Source organism: Hippocampus guttulatus, chromosome 8 (genome assembly GCF_054856545.1).
Source record: "Hippocampus guttulatus isolate MCC_2025c chromosome 8, RoL_Hgut_1.0, whole genome shotgun sequence".
NCBI lineage: Eukaryota > Metazoa > Chordata > Actinopteri > Syngnathiformes > Syngnathidae > Hippocampus > Hippocampus guttulatus.
Window position 1 is genome coordinate 8,450,829 of NC_141268.1, and position 17,195 is coordinate 8,468,023.

General features: G+C 42.7%; 1 protein-coding gene across 2 annotated transcripts in view; it reads left to right on the top strand.

Annotated features, from left to right (window-relative positions):
- cacna2d2a (calcium channel, voltage-dependent, alpha 2/delta subunit 2a) overlaps positions 1-17,195 on the top strand; it is a 202,070-nt gene that overhangs the window by 130,626 nt on the left and 54,249 nt on the right. For both annotated transcript variants that reach the window (XM_086118130.1, XM_086118131.1), the window contains exons 6-8: positions 446-584; positions 12,240-12,371; positions 12,575-12,632. In XM_086118130.1, coding sequence (XP_085974256.1) covers positions 446-584; positions 12,240-12,371; positions 12,575-12,632 — 329 coding nt within the window. The remainder of the gene's footprint in view (positions 1-445; positions 585-12,239; positions 12,372-12,574; positions 12,633-17,195) is intronic.

The following is a 17,195-nucleotide window of genomic DNA, read 5'->3' on the forward strand; positions in this document are numbered from 1 at the left end:
ACATTGAGTCATCAAGGGGTAACGTTATTATGGTACTCTCTTAGCAGAAACTGGGCTCAAAGAAAATGGCCACTCAATCGACGCTGTGCATCTAACTTTCCTCTCATGGTACCATACTTTGGTAGTATTCCAGGGGGTGCCAGAAAGTGGGATGGATTAGTTAGGTTGGTACTCTCTTAGCAGAAACTGGGCTTACGCGGTATAAAGTGGGTTCATTAATTCCGAATTCAGACGACAAGCAGAAGGTTTACTAATTTTATGACGTTATTTGTTATGTGGTGCCAGATACTCCAGACAAAAGCCAGTGTTTGCAGAACCAGAGGCACAGAAGGGCACCTCAAAGCCACATTGGCCATGACAGAATGTGTCACTATATTTGCACGTATTCCCCTATTCGTCTATCTGCTTTGTTTGTATGCTGATTTTAGATTTTGTGTTTGTGCAGACGGAGGACGGAGAAGAGGAAAATCCACTGGAAAGCTCGTCCTCTCTGGAGCTGGAGTTCGTGGACGATCCTAATTTCAAAAACAAGGTCAACTACTCATCCAGCGCCGTGCAGATTCCAACCGACATCTACAAAGGCTGTAAGCATCCAAGCACTTGTTATTAGTGCTTTGCTCGTCGCTTTGATGGAGCTGGCCTGACTTTTAACTCCGTTCATTAATATTAAATTGCTCTGCTGTGTCATGGTGAAGAGAGATGCTAATCATAATGTTGACTTCCTTGCTTGTGAATTAACCCGCGGGGTTAAAAATGATAAGCGCGCTGCATGACTTCTGCCATATTGTTTTTTTATGAGGCCACGTGTACACGGTTAGTCTAAGTGCTTTCCCGATTACCTATTCGAATTGAACAAACATGCCCACAACAACAACATCATTCTGAGCTACTTGCTCCTTAAATACAATCAAATTCAAACTACCTGGCACATAGAGTATGACCAACCAGCTCCCAATTACAAATTACTACCTACAGCCAATTGGTTACAAAAAAGAAAAGGGGCTCTATTTTAATAGACTGGCACCCGTGCGCTAGGCATAAAAATGGGCGTAACTTCATTTCCGTGACAGCGCAAGTCCCGTCTAGCGTGTTTGGAGTCGTGTTGCCACTATTGTTATAGACAGTACTCTCGCTGTATCTGTATCAGTTTTGCAAATATAAATTGTTTAAAAGATTGGAATTGTTTTGACATTGATGCGCGATTCATTCGCCCATCCGAGGCGTTTTGGGTAATATTGTGTTAGTATTAAGCTCAATAGACTTATCAAGAGAAAGTGTAAATACACAAACTCTAATTATCCTTGGTGTAAGTTCAGTTTTAGAGTAAACTTAAACTGGGAGCAGCAATAAATAGCTTAAAGAAGGCACTTTTTTGAAGAATTGTTCATTATCTGGCAAATTGCTGCTTGGTGTGAAGTTAGCTGCCACCACAGCAAGTGCTCGTAGCTGAAACTTAAAAAAAAAGTCAGAAAAACGTGTAAGATGAAGTAACACTTTACGAGCAACCCCCCCCCCACCCCCCCCACCCCAGTTCGAGCTTGTTTAATCACTGAGGGAAATGCTTACGTTGTTGAATTAATGCTGTCGTAAGCACCAGCGGGGTACAACCAGAATGGCTCTTCACTCCTCAGATAATGGCGAATGTTAGCTTAGCTTTAGCTGACCGCCCTTTCTGCGTATTAACATGATTGTACGTGACGTGTTCTCGCTCACACTTGCTCTGCATAGACATGGGTTCCCCCCTGTCACATTGATGCCCCTGCCTTTTGATGCAGCTGCCAAATGGACAAAAGGCAACACTTCCACCTGTCTGTTATCAACTTTCAACCTTTTTTTTATCACAAAGGAGAAGAAGACAGAGAACATGCAGACTGACAGTCATTTTCGTCCTGTCATTTTGCCTTTGTCCGAGTCGTTGCCATCTTTGTGACACAGGAACATACGGCACCTGTCTGCAACAATGCCCCCCAGCTGTGTCTCCAGACACATCTTGTCAGAATGAGACAGTCACTGAGCAGGCGGTGATTGGGGGGGAATGTCAGAGGCCGCGTCTAACTCACAATAGAGCAATCAGGCCTACACATTGTTCCCGGAGCCATTTTGTGGCAGCTCTCCGCTTCCACCAACTGAAGATATGAGTTGGAGAATAAAGTCCTTTTCATTGAGCCTGCTGGTGACTTCAGGACCGGAGCGCTGCAGCGCATGGAATTGGTGCTTTGCTTCTCCACAGAAGCAAAGTATATTTACGATGAACATAGTTTGCTGTGCTCCCGTCGGGAGCCTCTGCTGTGCTGCGATTGTTAATTGGAGAGTAGGGTATGGTCCAAGTCCATTATGAAGAAGTGTGCTTGGGTTTAGGTGTTTTGAGGACTGAAATAGTCATGGGGAAAAAAACAGGCTTTACAAAAAGTCCCAGATTTCAACAAAACAACAATAGGTTTCAATGTGTAACCTATTAACCCATTTAATCCCACCGGTCACATTTGTGAAGGACAACAATGATTTAATTTACAGGGCTCTAAAATATTTTATTACTGATTACTTAAAAGGGCAACCAATGACACCTGATTTTGACTTTTAAATGTCTGGGAAAAATTTGGGATTAAATAGGTTAAATTAATGATTCCACAGTTTAAAATGATTTTTTGAATTTGGAGATCTGCATTAAACTTGTAAAAATCCAACATCAATACAAAAATGGCAAACTGAAGTGCCAAAATTGCATGGTTGTGCCTGAGTCTGAATGCTTGTTTATCGACAATTGGCAATTGCAATTGGCTTGTAACCTTCCCACGTTCGACCCAAAGTCAGCTAGGATAGGCTTCAATTTACCTACAAGCTCAATGAGGGTGAGATACATATCATCGATAAAACACTCATTTGGCAACAGCCAGCCCTTTCATCTCTTTCTGCTCACCGTGCATCCCACCACACACACACTCAGCTCGAGGAATTACTCTTGGGGTTCCTAAAGTCTGCAATATTGTTGGTCAAACGTCTGCAATATTCTGTCAAAAACAACTGTAGTACTCTGAAACAAATCATAAAATTAAGCTCATTCATTCTAGTAGCATTGTTTGAAAAGTTAGCTACAGCGCTTTTGGTTCAATTGAGCTTTTTAAAAAAAAAGATTTAAAATGAATCAATACATTTTTTTTAAATCAAGATATTAATATAAGTTAGGAATTTATGTCTGCTGAGTTGCGGTGTGTAAATGAACTGCTTTCCGGCACACAACAATATGAATTAGGGGTCGCGGGCAAATGGATGAGAGTGGCAATGGCCACAGAGAGCGAGGGAGGGAGGTTGCGATTGAGAAAAAGATAGAAGGAAGTGAAGTGAGAGAGAGTGAAACCGATGAGACACTTCAATAATAGAAACCATTTAGAGCAAGGGAATGTCCCCCCCCCCCCTTTTTTCTTTCATTGTGATCCTTCCAGAAGCTAAATGAGGCGGCGTACGCGTCCTGGTTTGATTTTTCTGCCAGGCCCTGTGTCCATTTATTGAGACGGAGAGTGTTCCCTGAGCGCAGTAATGAACCATTTTATGATTCATTATCCCGCCGCTCATTCCCGCTGCCGAGCCTGCAAACTTTCTAATTAGCTCGGGTCAAACATTCATAGTTTCCTTCTCGTCTTGTTTGCTTACGACGGAGTGGACGCCGCGACGATAGATAATGCGAATGCAATGAACGGCTTTTATTTGCCCCGTGTGATTGTTAACAGACGCGGCCAGACTACAGACAAGTGCTCTCCTCATATCATCTTGAAAATAATCATTGTGTAAATGAAGAACAATCACTCGGTTTCCTTATTATTCTGCTGCTTGTTTTTTACGGCCATTATAGCCAAAACCCGATTGGGCGCTTGAGCTATTTCCTTATTTCTCTGCCCAAACACTGATTAGACCCAAAATATTGAAAGTGTTTCAATAAGAAAAATCGTCGCCTCCAGCCACATGTTAGTGTTTAATTAGATAGCTCTGACGTTCTTCGCTATAAAATTCACAGTTTCGAGTGCAGTGAGTCTGAAAGTGTGATAGTGATACACAGGCACCCTTAAGTGGTACACGAAATAATCTCTACAATTTAAAAAAAAATACAATTGACATCATTTCAAACATGAAATACAATCAAATACAGTATTTTAAAGGTTGTGTCTACAGCCTAAATAAACTTTTTAATTTTCATGCACATTACATTTTGAAGTACAGTTCAGTTGTATTTCACTTGTAAGTATAAACAACCATAGCCTGATTACCCGCGAGTGTGAGCAAGAGCCTACGCCAGCTGACTTTTGGCAAGAGAAGTCAAATGCACCGTGGACCAGTCACCATTCAATCATTACTCAAACGACATGGCTGAACAGAAGCGACACTTTTTCGTCCGCACGCAATAGCTGCTGACCATTATCTTCAAAAATATTGAAAAGGTCAACTTTAATTGCAGAGTACATTCAGTAAAATTGTGTCATTGTCAGTTTTGCCCTCCCTTTTTGTTAGAGAGGATTTACTCTGCGGCGCGTGCGTGCGTGTGTGTGTGCGTGTGCAGTCGTGGTAGTGCACGACTACATGAATGTTTTATATGACAATAAGCAGTCACAGCTCTCTGCGGGGAATAAAGAGAGGCCCCGATTGGGCGAGAAGTCCTTTCATTAAACGCGAAGTCTAAATCCGCTGCGTGCGGCGCCCTTTCCAGCAGCACAATACAATATGTCATGCTGTCACTTTGCCAGCGTGACAATCGACGCGGTTATCGGGAAAGCACCGACAACTGCAAAATGTGCCTATGAGAAAGCAAGCTTATACACATGAGCTATTAAGGCTTATTTCCATATGTACTGCTGTGCATTCGTTTATTTGTGCTTCGTACCCAGTAAAGTCACAATACTAGTGGATCTCAATAAATTTGAATCTTGTGGGAGGATGTGCTTTCGATCAATTCAAACAGTGAAGCTTTTGCAGAGGTCCCTGGAGATACGAATAACTTGATTTACGAATTTCGTCCTTTGTTTGGACGATTCTTATGAATTTAAAATACACACATGGCTTTGCTTTAGATCAGTCAATTTAGCTTAATGCTAACTAACACATGATCGGAAACACTATTCTGGGACGAATGAATAGCATCACATGCAGGCAGAAAATAACTTACAAGAATAGATATTTAGACATATTATATAGCGATCAGGAAATCTTCCCGGTTATCTTTGGAGACAACAGTGGATATTCATTACATTGGAGTCAAAGCAATGCTGGATCATCTTGGGGGGGAAACAACCCCGACATGTCACAATGTGTCACGAGTCGGCCGCAATGTCTCTGTGAGGACAAAAATGCATTTTTCGGGAGGCACTGCAAAACGTCAGCATTGTTTCTTAAAAGGAACAGCGATAATGAGAGGAGTTTGTGTGTTGGCTGGCGGTGTCTATTTGTTCGGCACGCCACGGGTTCCTGTGGCTCTGGAGGAAGAAGCCTCCTCCCCTCCCATGCTGCTCACGCCCCACTGGAGATACAACTCAAGCCCTCTTAGCATCAAACCAAATTTAAACGCGCGCGGTAGGGGAGGGGGGGGAGCGGCAGTTCGGCAGTGAACCTGATGGAAAGATAGACGGATGAAGGAAATGCGTTTAAAACGAAATAGAGGTGGGCAAAAACAGTCGTCAGCCTTCATTCATTCACCACCCGAGGGTGTGCCTGTTGAAGGGGCACTATCGTTTACCTGCACACTAATTAAAACGGCAAACTTCACTCAACCGGCAGGCTCACAACTGGCACTTGGTGGATTTCCCGTATGTTGTGGGAGTGGTTCTTGGGATGTGTGTGGCAAATCAAGCAAACATCTCTCCAATGAGATAAGAATCTTAAAACCCCATGTTCCTAATAGTGCTTAATAGCTAATAGTGCTTCTGCCTCGGTTGCTGACAAGGATACAAAGCGGTTGCCGTCTCAAGCCCTTCGGCACTCAGAGCGAGGAAAGGAGGGTTGAGAGCACTGCAATGACATTGATTTTACTATACTGTACAGTGGAACCTCAATGTAACTGACACAAAACCAAAGGTCCCGGGACAGACAGAAAATAGTGTCCAGTCTACTCAAAACGTCCCCGACTACAGTCCCTATCCTGTTAGTTCCGGAATTGGCCGCAATTCACCACAATGCCAGTCAATGGCACTGTGTCGCCATCAACAGACAGAGACTGTTCACGTGTTTCCGGGTTGCGCTATTCTCTCGTCCTAGATAAAACAGACTTTACAGTAGACTAGAGCAGGTTGAAAAGCACTTCAATGTGCTGACCATGTTAGCAGGCCATGCAAATGTAACGGTGCACAGAGGTTAGCTTAGCATCTTCTGTCGGCATGTAGTATGGTTAGGATTTTGTCTCAACCTTATAATAGTAACCTATTTACATCAATAGGTTATTATTAATTTTCAGTGAGTTTTAGATTTCATTTGGTTATGTATGGTGATTTAGTATGATTCACTTCCTTGTATTGTTGTCAAGTGTGTCACCTGGTGGCAGCAGTGCGGCATAAGATTTCCCATATTTCATATATTGACTGTATTCCATTTTTTTGAAAGGAAAGAAATGAAAGGGCGCAGAAAGAAGTTTCGAAAAAAATAATTCCAAACGTAATTTTACAATACAAAACAAAATTGATTTCTTGATTGGTCTCTTCTTTTCCAAGATTGATCATTGAAAGTGTTTGCTCATTAAATCAAATGCATTTGACATATTAATTACATGCGGAATGCTGCAGATGACAAATGATGACTGACACGACGGTCATAAAGTGACACAATAAAATCTTTTCTATTGTCATCATGACATCGTTTTTTTTTTTTTTTTTGAATTGCCCAGCTCTACGCTGGCACTATCCGCTTGCCTGTCCATGGTGTTTTGTAAAAAGAAATTCCATGCAGACAAAGCTATGTGGTCACTGACATTGACAGATGACCAAAGATAGTAAGGCATTATTTTTGGGCCAATTCAGTGAAATTGGTTAATTTCCTGCAGCAGATCTCATGATCTCTCACAGCATTGTTTAATGTGCTGTAGCACAGTGTTTGAGAATCACTGCTTAAACAAAGTGCACAATCATTGTTGATCATTATTGAGTCAGCAAAAGATCTTGTAAAGTATGCTGTAATTCTTGATTCCGGGGGTAGTTTGTGGAAACAGTATGACAGATATGGTATCAAGACAACTGGAACCGGTTGTAAATTGTCAAAGAAAGTGCATGCATGCCTTCTTTAAGATCTCTACATGAGCCAACGATGACTTGGAACCTTTTGTGAAGAATGCCCGGTGAAAAGCATCTTGGTTGCACTCCCTGCGTGTTGTTCTTGTGTATATGCTGTAATTACAACCATTTGACTGTGACCTTTGTTTTTACTCAGTCTGGCGGACTCAGAAAAAATCGACAGCTCATGAGAAATATTTATCATGAGGTTGAAATTAAGCCGTCTCCGATGTCAGGTACACGACTTGTCCACGTGAGCCCATGTCAACAACACGGAGCTGTCTACACATGTAAACTACGACAGCTCTAATGGGCCCGAATCTTCCTTAGTGACTGGGCTAATAGCTTTAGCTCCATTACCGTTATGGATTTGTGAACCGGGCCCACTTTGTGTGTGCTGCACTCTTGATATATGACCCGCTGTGCTCTGTGAATACAGCAGATTCACGCAGCCATTTGTGTGATGTTGTATTAATACAGCGGCATAAGGCGCATATCTGTTTGGATGTCTCTTTATCTCAGATATATCGGTGTGAATAATGCGTATATGAAGGAAGGATGGGGTAGTTGGGGGGTTCCACGGGAAGTAAGGCGACGAGAGCGGTTAAGGAACAATCTCAAGCGGAGACGCTCCATAAATTCCCTCTCTCTTAACGCTTTTGTGGTGTGGTGCCACATAAAGGGGGCAAAGCCAAGGGTGCTCCAAATCTCATGGGAGCGGCACGCTGATGAATTACCTTTTGAAGATATCGTGCACGGTGGGCGGGGGTGCGGATTTCATGTGAACGATGGCGGCGCCAGGAGGCCCTGTCTGCTGCCCGGGCGAGCGTGCAATTCGCCTTCCCCCCGAGGCGGGAATTCGTCTTTTTATCAACTGTCCAGAGAAGTCGGGGTATATCCTGGCTGAATAAATCAAAGAGAATTAGCTTGCTGCGTTGGCTTATCTCGGACCGGCCCGTTTTTCTTGAAGCGATCTCCCGCAGGCGCGTTTTTGTGTGTACGTGAGGACTGACAGCAAAGGTAGCTCGTATACTTGCGTACAATGACTTATTTTAGCCCAAAGTCATTTTGGTCTGTGATTTTGAGACAGCAACATAAGCTGACCACCACCTGAGTAGAAGAACATACAACCAGGATCACGTTAACGCTTAACTCAGTTGCCTTGTAATCCACGACAATAAGGAGACGTTTTGTCAGAGATGTTCATACTTTACACTGAGGAGTGCCCCTTTTGTGTTTAGGGTAAAAGCAATCCAATATAATGTCAATCAATACAGTGTGCTGAGCCAAAGTTTTTAACGCCTCGAAAATTCAAGTAATTAACCCTTTCAGGGACAGTGGTTACTACAGTGGACAGCTTATCATGTTATCAGGTTACAGGGTGCATGAAAGGGTTATGGTAAAAAAAAAAAAAAACAATTAAAAACGCTCGCACTCTCTCTGTATGTAAAACTATGGATTTAGACAATAATGCAACATTTTTTGACATGTTCCCTTTTCTATTTATTAAATTTAGTCTTTCGTCTTTCATTCAACATTTTAAAAACGGATATTTAAAAAATTGTGTGATGTCTTAATATACAGTAGTCACATTGATTTTTTTTATATTTGATGTAAAAGTGTGATTGTCTTACATTCAACAGTTGTAGCTCGTAGTACTCAGTTGTTGCACTTTTTATTTTGTTAATATAGTGGTATGTATAAAAGGTTTATTTCTTTATGTTTTTATTTTGAAATACTTCCTTGGTTTTCTGACATGCAACCTGTTCCTTGGTTGAATTTAGAGTACAGTGGACCGCTGCATACTTGCATTGCGGCACTTGCGGATTCACATATTTGCAGGGGGTTTTTCTCGTATTTTTTAATATTTTGATTATATTGTGGGAAATGCATGTTGAATGTTGTTGGGGGGGGGGGGTTAAAATGAGCATCTATTATATATGGATTTTAGCTATTCATTTGCTTACCCTGGATTTGACTTATTTTAAATTGTGTTATTGCTTGGAAAAGAAATACCTATTTTTTTTTACATCATGACAATTAACATTTTAATTTCTTAAGTCTTATCATTAGATTAATGCAGTGGGCTAGTTAAAAATATATACTGTATATTTTAAAAAAAACACGCAGCGGGCCCCAAATGTCCCACAGGCCAGACATGGAACACCCGTGATGTTCAGTCAACGCAGTTCAAACAGCGATGGCGGAATGTCTCTTTGCCCTTGTCTGGTGCGAAACAGCTATCATTTCAGACTCAGTGGCTCTCTTTAGATAAGAGAACAGCCAGGACTTGACAGCACGCAGCCTGTGATAACTGGCGCTTAAGGGATAATACTTTTACACGTGTTAATCAGATGACTGGCTGACCGCTGCCTGAGAAATGTGTAGACCAGGTGAAATTGAAATGAGCGTTTCGGCTTTCTGATCTTCCGGAAATACGCATCAGTGGAAATCGAGACAGGGGTGTCCCTCGGATGCAAAATGTTTTCTTAGGAGAATTTAGTCGGAAATTGCAGATGGTCCCTGCAATTCTGTGGTGACCAATCCATGGTGTACCCGACTTAGGACTCCAAAAGTCAGCTGGGATAGGCTCCAGCTCTCATGGCCCAATTGAGGTTAAACCATATTAAAAAAATGACGGGATTGCTCTTCCCAGATTGGCGACCAGTCCTGGGTTTCAGCTGGGAAAGGCTCAAGATCACTTGTGCTTCGTAAAGAAATCCCATTGCTCCATCAAGTGAGTCGTAATTGAAAAGCATTGAAGAAGCTGCTTATGATCACGAGTGAGCTAAGTAAGAGCTTTTGGGTTCATGTGCCTTGTAACTAAAAGTCATTTGAGTGACTTCATTTCCTCAGACAAGCCAGTTGACTTTCTCCTCTGCTGGTATCCTCTTTAATCAGGTGCCTATTAAAACCCGATTGCGCTCGCTATTAAACTTCATGTTAACCGCACTCTCCTTTTCTGCACGAGTGTGTGTGGGTGTGTGTGTGTGTGTGTGTGTGTGAGACAAGAGAGGAATATATACCTGACTTTATGATTTAGACTGCATGCCGTTATGTCCTTTCAAAATAATCATTCAAACACACAATTGAAGCAAATGTTTGCAAGAACACTGTACATCCCCCCACCCCCTCACACATACACACACACACACACACACTCTGCGGGTGACATACCACCTCTTCCAAGGTAATCTGGCATTTCTCCTATCAGCCAAATTAGATTGATGTCCTGTGAGATGGCCACCGTCGCCTTGTGCGCTTACGTATACGATGCCACGGTCGTTCTGGGACCTTTGCATGCCTTTAAAACTGAAAATACATTGAATAATATTTATGAATATGCATGGTGATCTAATCTCGGCTTTCCTCTATGAAGTTTGTTTGTTTGTTAGACACGAGCACCCTTAAAACTTCAAGGAGGAGGTAAAGCATGCAGAATTTGTGATCCTCGTTGTATTTTGAAAAAAGCATCTCCCAGTCATGTTATTAGGTCACCTGGAAATTGTTGCTCGGTGAACTGAGGACTTGTGGGCCATAGCCTGACGATGTTGCTCCTCAGTTTTCTGCGCCTTTCGAAGCATAATATTGAATTGTTATTTGTATCAGCACACTTAAAGGTACAATAACCCTCTGCATTTGTGTTAACTATTCACAAATTGACCCATTTACATTCCCAACTTGTTACAGAAACACTCAGCCCCTGTTTGCAGTTTTTGTATTTTTGTGAAAGGCCCCAAGATTCCACAAGATGCCACCAAAGTGCCGTCTCTAGAGGAAAGAATTCCGGAAGAATGTTGACGCGATACATCTCGAGTGGAAGACAAGCTTTGTATGTCGAGGAGGAACGAAGTGTAGCCTGGGTTGTTAGTGGAAGTTATGGAGAGTCTGCTGCATGTACAGGTGCATTATTTGAAATCAAATACATTTTTAGACCATTTATTGTCAATGTACTGTAAGTTAAATTTGAAAAGACATTTTGGGATCATAATTTGAATTATATTGCATTTATGGTTTTAAATATTAATACATTAGTAAATTGACGGGTGGCCCGGTGGCCCAGTGGTTAGCGTGTCATCCTCACAGTGCAGAGGTACCGGGTTCAATTCCGGCTCTGGCCTCCCTGTGTGGAGTTTGCATGTTCTCCCCGTGAATGCGTGGGTTTTCTCCGGGTACTCCGGTTTCCTCCCACATTCCAAAAACATGCATGGCAGGCTGATTGAACACTCAAAATTGTCCCTAGGTGTGAGTGTGAGCGCGGATGGTTGTTCGTCTACGTGTACCCTGCTGGCAACCGGTTCAGGGTGTCCCGAAGACAGCTGGGATAGACTCCAGCACCCCCCGCGACCCTTGTGAGGAGAAGCGGATCAGAAAATGGATGGATGGATAGTAAATTGACTGATGAGTGCGTCTGATGAGTCTTAGATTTTGAGTTGGGAGCCATTGCTTTGCCAATTTTTTGCTTTGTTCAGCGAAATAATATTAGAGACAAGGTCAGCTTTGGATACAATAAAAATTTTTGAAAAAGATGTATGGGCAAGAAGAGACTTTATCGTCGTCACACTTTCAGCCATTTTTAAAACAGTCACACATACATGCAGAATGACACACTTGCAAGGAGCTGCTGTAGGCAGCTCATGCCCCGATACTCACACTAAACCATAAATGCAGACCCAACTCCAGCTTCTGATATCTGATCTGATATCACTCAACCATGCCTATGCAAAGCACACATTCAACACACTTTATTAAACCTGGTTATTTATTCACATTCACTTTATCATGATTTGATATAATACAGTAAAAAGTACTAATGTATCGCAATTTGCTCTGAAAATGTTTTATGGGGGGCGTCAACTACTTGCTCACTATTGATTGCAGGGGATTACTGTAATGAATGACTGTATAATGAATACATACATGCATGGTCGTGTGTGTGTGTGTGTGTGTGTGTGTGTGTGTGTGTGTGTGCGTGTGTGTGCGTGTGCGTGTACTCAGCTCCGGTCATCCTGAACGAGTTGAACTGGACGCAGGCGCTGGAGCGGGTCTTCATTGAGAATCGCAGAGATGACAGCTCCCTCCGCTGGCAGGTGTTCGGCAGCGCCACGGGCGTGACACGCTACTACCCAGGTAAGCGGCGGCAATGGCAACTGGCCGCGTTTATAACTCAGTGCCAGATAACGTCTAAATTGACCCTCGGGCTGCTCTGCCGGGCAATTTCTTATCAGATGGCTCTCCTGGTAACTGGATAGGCGGAATGAAATTATGACTTTGATCTAATCTGAGGTGAAATATCCTACAGTGCAGCGGACAACATGCATTTTATTTTCCAGCCACTCCATGGAGAGCTCCCAACAAGATTGACCTCTACGACGTCCGCCGCAGGCCGTGGTAAGTGGCACCTTTATCAGCTTTGGGATGTATTTTCTCACCGCATGGCCAGAGCCTTGTAAGAAGTAGTAGGCCATATAAACATAATTAATATGTATACAGAATATTAAGTAGGTGCCGTTGGTGTGTCATTTTCAGAGTTAAAGTGGAGAAATGATTCAGAGACAAATATTGTGGTACTCATTTGGTCCAAATATTACTGGATGGACACTGAAAATCTGCCGGTGTTAATTCAACACCTGAAAATGTTAATGTTAACACCAGCAAAGTGTCTGTATGTATGCACACTATACCGTGCTAAAGTAACATGATCAAAGTGTTAAATGCTGAACACCCAAAAAAAAAACAATTACTCCTCACTCCCTTCAATTAAACACTTCACAAAATGTCTATTCAAAACACATTTCTTTTATTAAATCCATTTCAGACAGCTCATACACAGCAACAATGTGCGTGGCCATTTTCAAGTGAAAACTGCCAATTGTGCCAATAATAAAATCAGGGGATTCTCATGGTGTCCTTGAGTGTTTGGAAAGGCGCTTATAAATAAAATGTATTATTATTATTGTTATTCCAAATATTGTTCTGACCCATCGTTATCTCAATCAGAGATACCAGAGAACACATTGTCTCTTGTTCACAAGGACAAAGCCAGATAGCAGAGTGACTGACTTCTCAAGCGACAACCTTTTGGCTTGTGGTACTCAGCTGCTTTACGTTACCGCGCAAACTGCTGCGCTGGGCCGCGTCCACGCTTCCAGTCCACGAAGCTCAATCCACCTGACGCTGTCAGATCGACTTTGCGGCGGGCACGCTGCCTTGTTGCCTGGTTACAGGCCCAAGTGAAGTGGACACAACTGCGATGGCAATGTTGATTGCACCTGACCTCCTTTTCCGCCTCGCCTCAGCTTGAGTGGCTGTTTGGGGTCAGGCCGGGTGTCACTGACAAACAAACTGGAGACCATCGAGTTTGCGTAGAACGACACTTCCCCAAAAACTGTTAAGTAACTAATTCGGTCGTGAACATCAAAACTTAAATAAATAATAAACTACCCAGCTGTTGAAGATACACGCACGGGAAGGTCTGTCCACTCTTGGCTGCTTTCCTAATTTTGTTTAGTCCATTCTTCTGTGTGTGATTGCTAGCTAGGTGGTGGCTAACAATTATGTGACAATCATAATTTCCGCTTTGTGTTTTTCACTCTTAATTTTTGGAATAATATGACAAAAAAGGCTGAAGAACTCTGCGTACATTGCAGCCTGCCCAGCCTGGAAGGGGGATTTCCCCATCTGCGGTCCCTTCTCAAGGTTTCTCATTTTTCCCCAGATGTTTTTTTTTCTTTCCCTCCTGGGTGGTTATGATCAATGAAGTCCTTTCAGACTTTTCTGTGATTAAGGGTAATATAGATAAATTTGACTTGGCTTGACATGAAAAAGCAATTAAAGCTCTATTCCTAGCCAACACTCTGCATGGAATCTCGCCAGTTTGTGGCTAGCTACACTGTACCAAATTTCTGTAAATTTACGGCCAATTCACAGCTGTATCTATTTTTTATTATTGTAAAGCACTGACAAATATTTATCCATAGCATGCAAATCAGCAGTTAAATCAGTCAGTTAAAAGGGCAGTACAGTAGATAACTGTAATTCAACAGCATCAAACTATCAATTGCTATAAATTAACAGTACCGTTAACCTTTTCATGAACAAATAATGATAACCTGTAACCTGATAACCTGTCCACTGTAGTAACCGTCGTCCATGAAAGGATTAAATATTGACCTCCACATGTAACTTAACAGTTAATGCTTGGTTAAGAATAACAAACTTTAACTGTATAAAACTGTATTTCCTGTCACGCGTTGGAGATGGTCGCGCCGCATTTCTATCTACATTTCTAACTTCACCGCTTGACAGAAAATACATTCTACTTCTTTATTAATCATCCATGCATTAAAAATAACTACGGGGATCGCAGGGCATGCTGTGTTAACGAATACAAGACAATCGAGACACCAAGATGGGAACACCAGATAGGTCGCGTCAGTCCCCAGCAACACCTCAAAACGGGCCATCAGAGGTACAATTTATTCGGCTACTTATTTTCAGACGGCACAGACTGACGAATCGTACGGGATGTTGCCGGATGCTTTTGTAATATAGGCTTCAGCACAAGTAGGTCGAGCCAATTTAAATCAAATACAAGAAACATCATACTACGGTATGACCGTGGCTAAGGAGCGGGTCATCCAGTAACCAGAGCATTCGCTGTCCGAGTCATGTGTCATTGTGATTTAGACGTTTCACCACACCCGTGTGAATGTGCAAGTCCATAAAAATGTTTGTGGGTCTTTCGAGGGTGTGACAGGAAAGCGCCTTATAAATCGGATGCATTATTCTGATTATTGTTTTTAAAAAAACGGGTGTGTCATGTGAAAACACAATAACACCGGAATCCTACTGTCTTGTACTCTCAACCAAACTACAGTAGTATACTGTTAAAATAAATAACATTAAATACGGTGTAAAATGACCACTATTATTCTATGGCACCATACTGTGGCTATTTGTATAGCAGCTTGCATTAGCAGACCGAGTGAACTCTTGTTCCTCTCGTACTTGATGTTCTTCGGTGAACACACTTGTTTGGTACTGCCATACAAGTAATAAAAATAATAGCATGCATTTAGTTCCTTTGCTAGTGTTGTTCTTTAAATGCCTATCAGACGAACAAGGTGTTCCCTGACGCTGTACAATTCCAATGTAATTAGCTCGGTCAGAAAGTTGACCCCGCCCCCTTCCCCCACGCCTCCCGTACTGCACAGTGTAACATGCAGTGTTCCAAATAAAGCAATATGTCAGTAAACAAGTGTGTGGGGGGGGACGGGGGGGGGGGGGACAACAAGACTGCTGTGTGTGATCTGTCAGCATGTCCAGTTCTCCGACAGCACTTTTGACAGAGCGACAGGAGGGAAACATGACCTGAAGCCAGAGGAAGAGGTGTTAGGTGTTGCTGACAAGGTGAGGGAGGTGCGCAAACACCTTGTCATCAGCCTGTACCCTCGCCTTCCTCCACCTCCTCTGGTTCCATACATCCATTTTCTTTCACATTCATTCGTTGTCTTTAGTGGAGGCGGTGGTGAGCTGGAGTCTTTCCCAGCTAACTTTTGTTGCAATCTAGATTCTAGACTGATCAATGTCAGGGCACCGAGAGACAACTATTCACGCTCACCTTGAAACCTAAGGTAAAATTTAGAGTCTTCAATATGTCTTTAAATTTGAATGTAAGAAGAGGCCGGAGAACATGCACCCTCTATGCAAGAAGGCCTAGCTCAAGATTCCAACCCAGAACCCAAGAACCGTGAGGCAGACATGCTAACCACTTGTACACCATGCTCCCCTTCCTCTCGTTCTCCATGTTTATTATTTCGCTCAGGATTGGTTCGCCTTTGATGCTCGCTCTTCCCTGTTGCCTGGCAACCCGGCAATGCCGAGTGAGTGTCACCCCGCGTACTTGTGTGATTACAGTCCCTGACTGTTCTCTTAACTGCCACTGTGCTGACCCCCGTGTCAGGCAGCACACGACTCTGACAAGAATAAATATACGGTCATGTTAAATGAGTACCTCTGACAGTGTCAATTCACAGCGACATTTTGTAAAGGCTAGTGTTCGCATTGGATGGCCTTTGACTGGGCAGATGTATCTTATGGAGTTAACTGTGTTTCTATTATACCATTATAAGCAGCAGGTGAATTGAAGCACTTACAAAATGGAAAATAACACCTCTAAAATAAATAAATTGCTCCAACATGATAGGGTGATTACTTAAACGCTTTCTTTTAATGAGATTAATCTGTTCCGGGGAACCTTGCAGACCAAAACATTCACCACTGCTGTCACTATGCCGACACAAATTATTAAATTTGATTCACTTATCCCTATACGTGTACCTGGTTTTACGATTTTTGGCCCTTGATAATTGGGTTATTATAATTTATTTTTGGCCCTTGATAAATGTTTTTGAGCAAGAGTGCTCAACCCGTCGATCACGAGCTGCTCCCAAGTCAACTTCGAAAGGGTGTAGGGAAGGGAAAAAGGGGAGTGGGGGGTGTTGTGCATGTTACCCCCCCCCCCGACACCCATCACTCACTCCCTCGTTGACCAGAAGAAATGGTCGATCACCACAGGTTGGCTGCTTGAAAAGTGGATATTGGCTCAAAAAACGGTGGAGCACCTCAGTTTTACGGACATCCAGTATTTGGGTCTTTGCTTTCATAGGAAGTGGAGAAAACGGTCCGATTCAACCCAGATATGTCTCAATGTGCAAATCCCATTAGAATTGTTGACCCAGACTGTTTTCTGATCTGATCAGGGGAGGGGGAAAAATCACTTTTAACACATGCCACACTACAAGATAACCAGGATTAACTTTTCGAGATCTCCCACAAATTGACCTTTTCTGACTTTGATTGCAAAGGGAGGAAAAATGCTCTGAAAGTTACCACCCCAGTTTACCATATTAGACCCCAACCATTCTCCGAGCTCATCAGTGAGGAAAATTC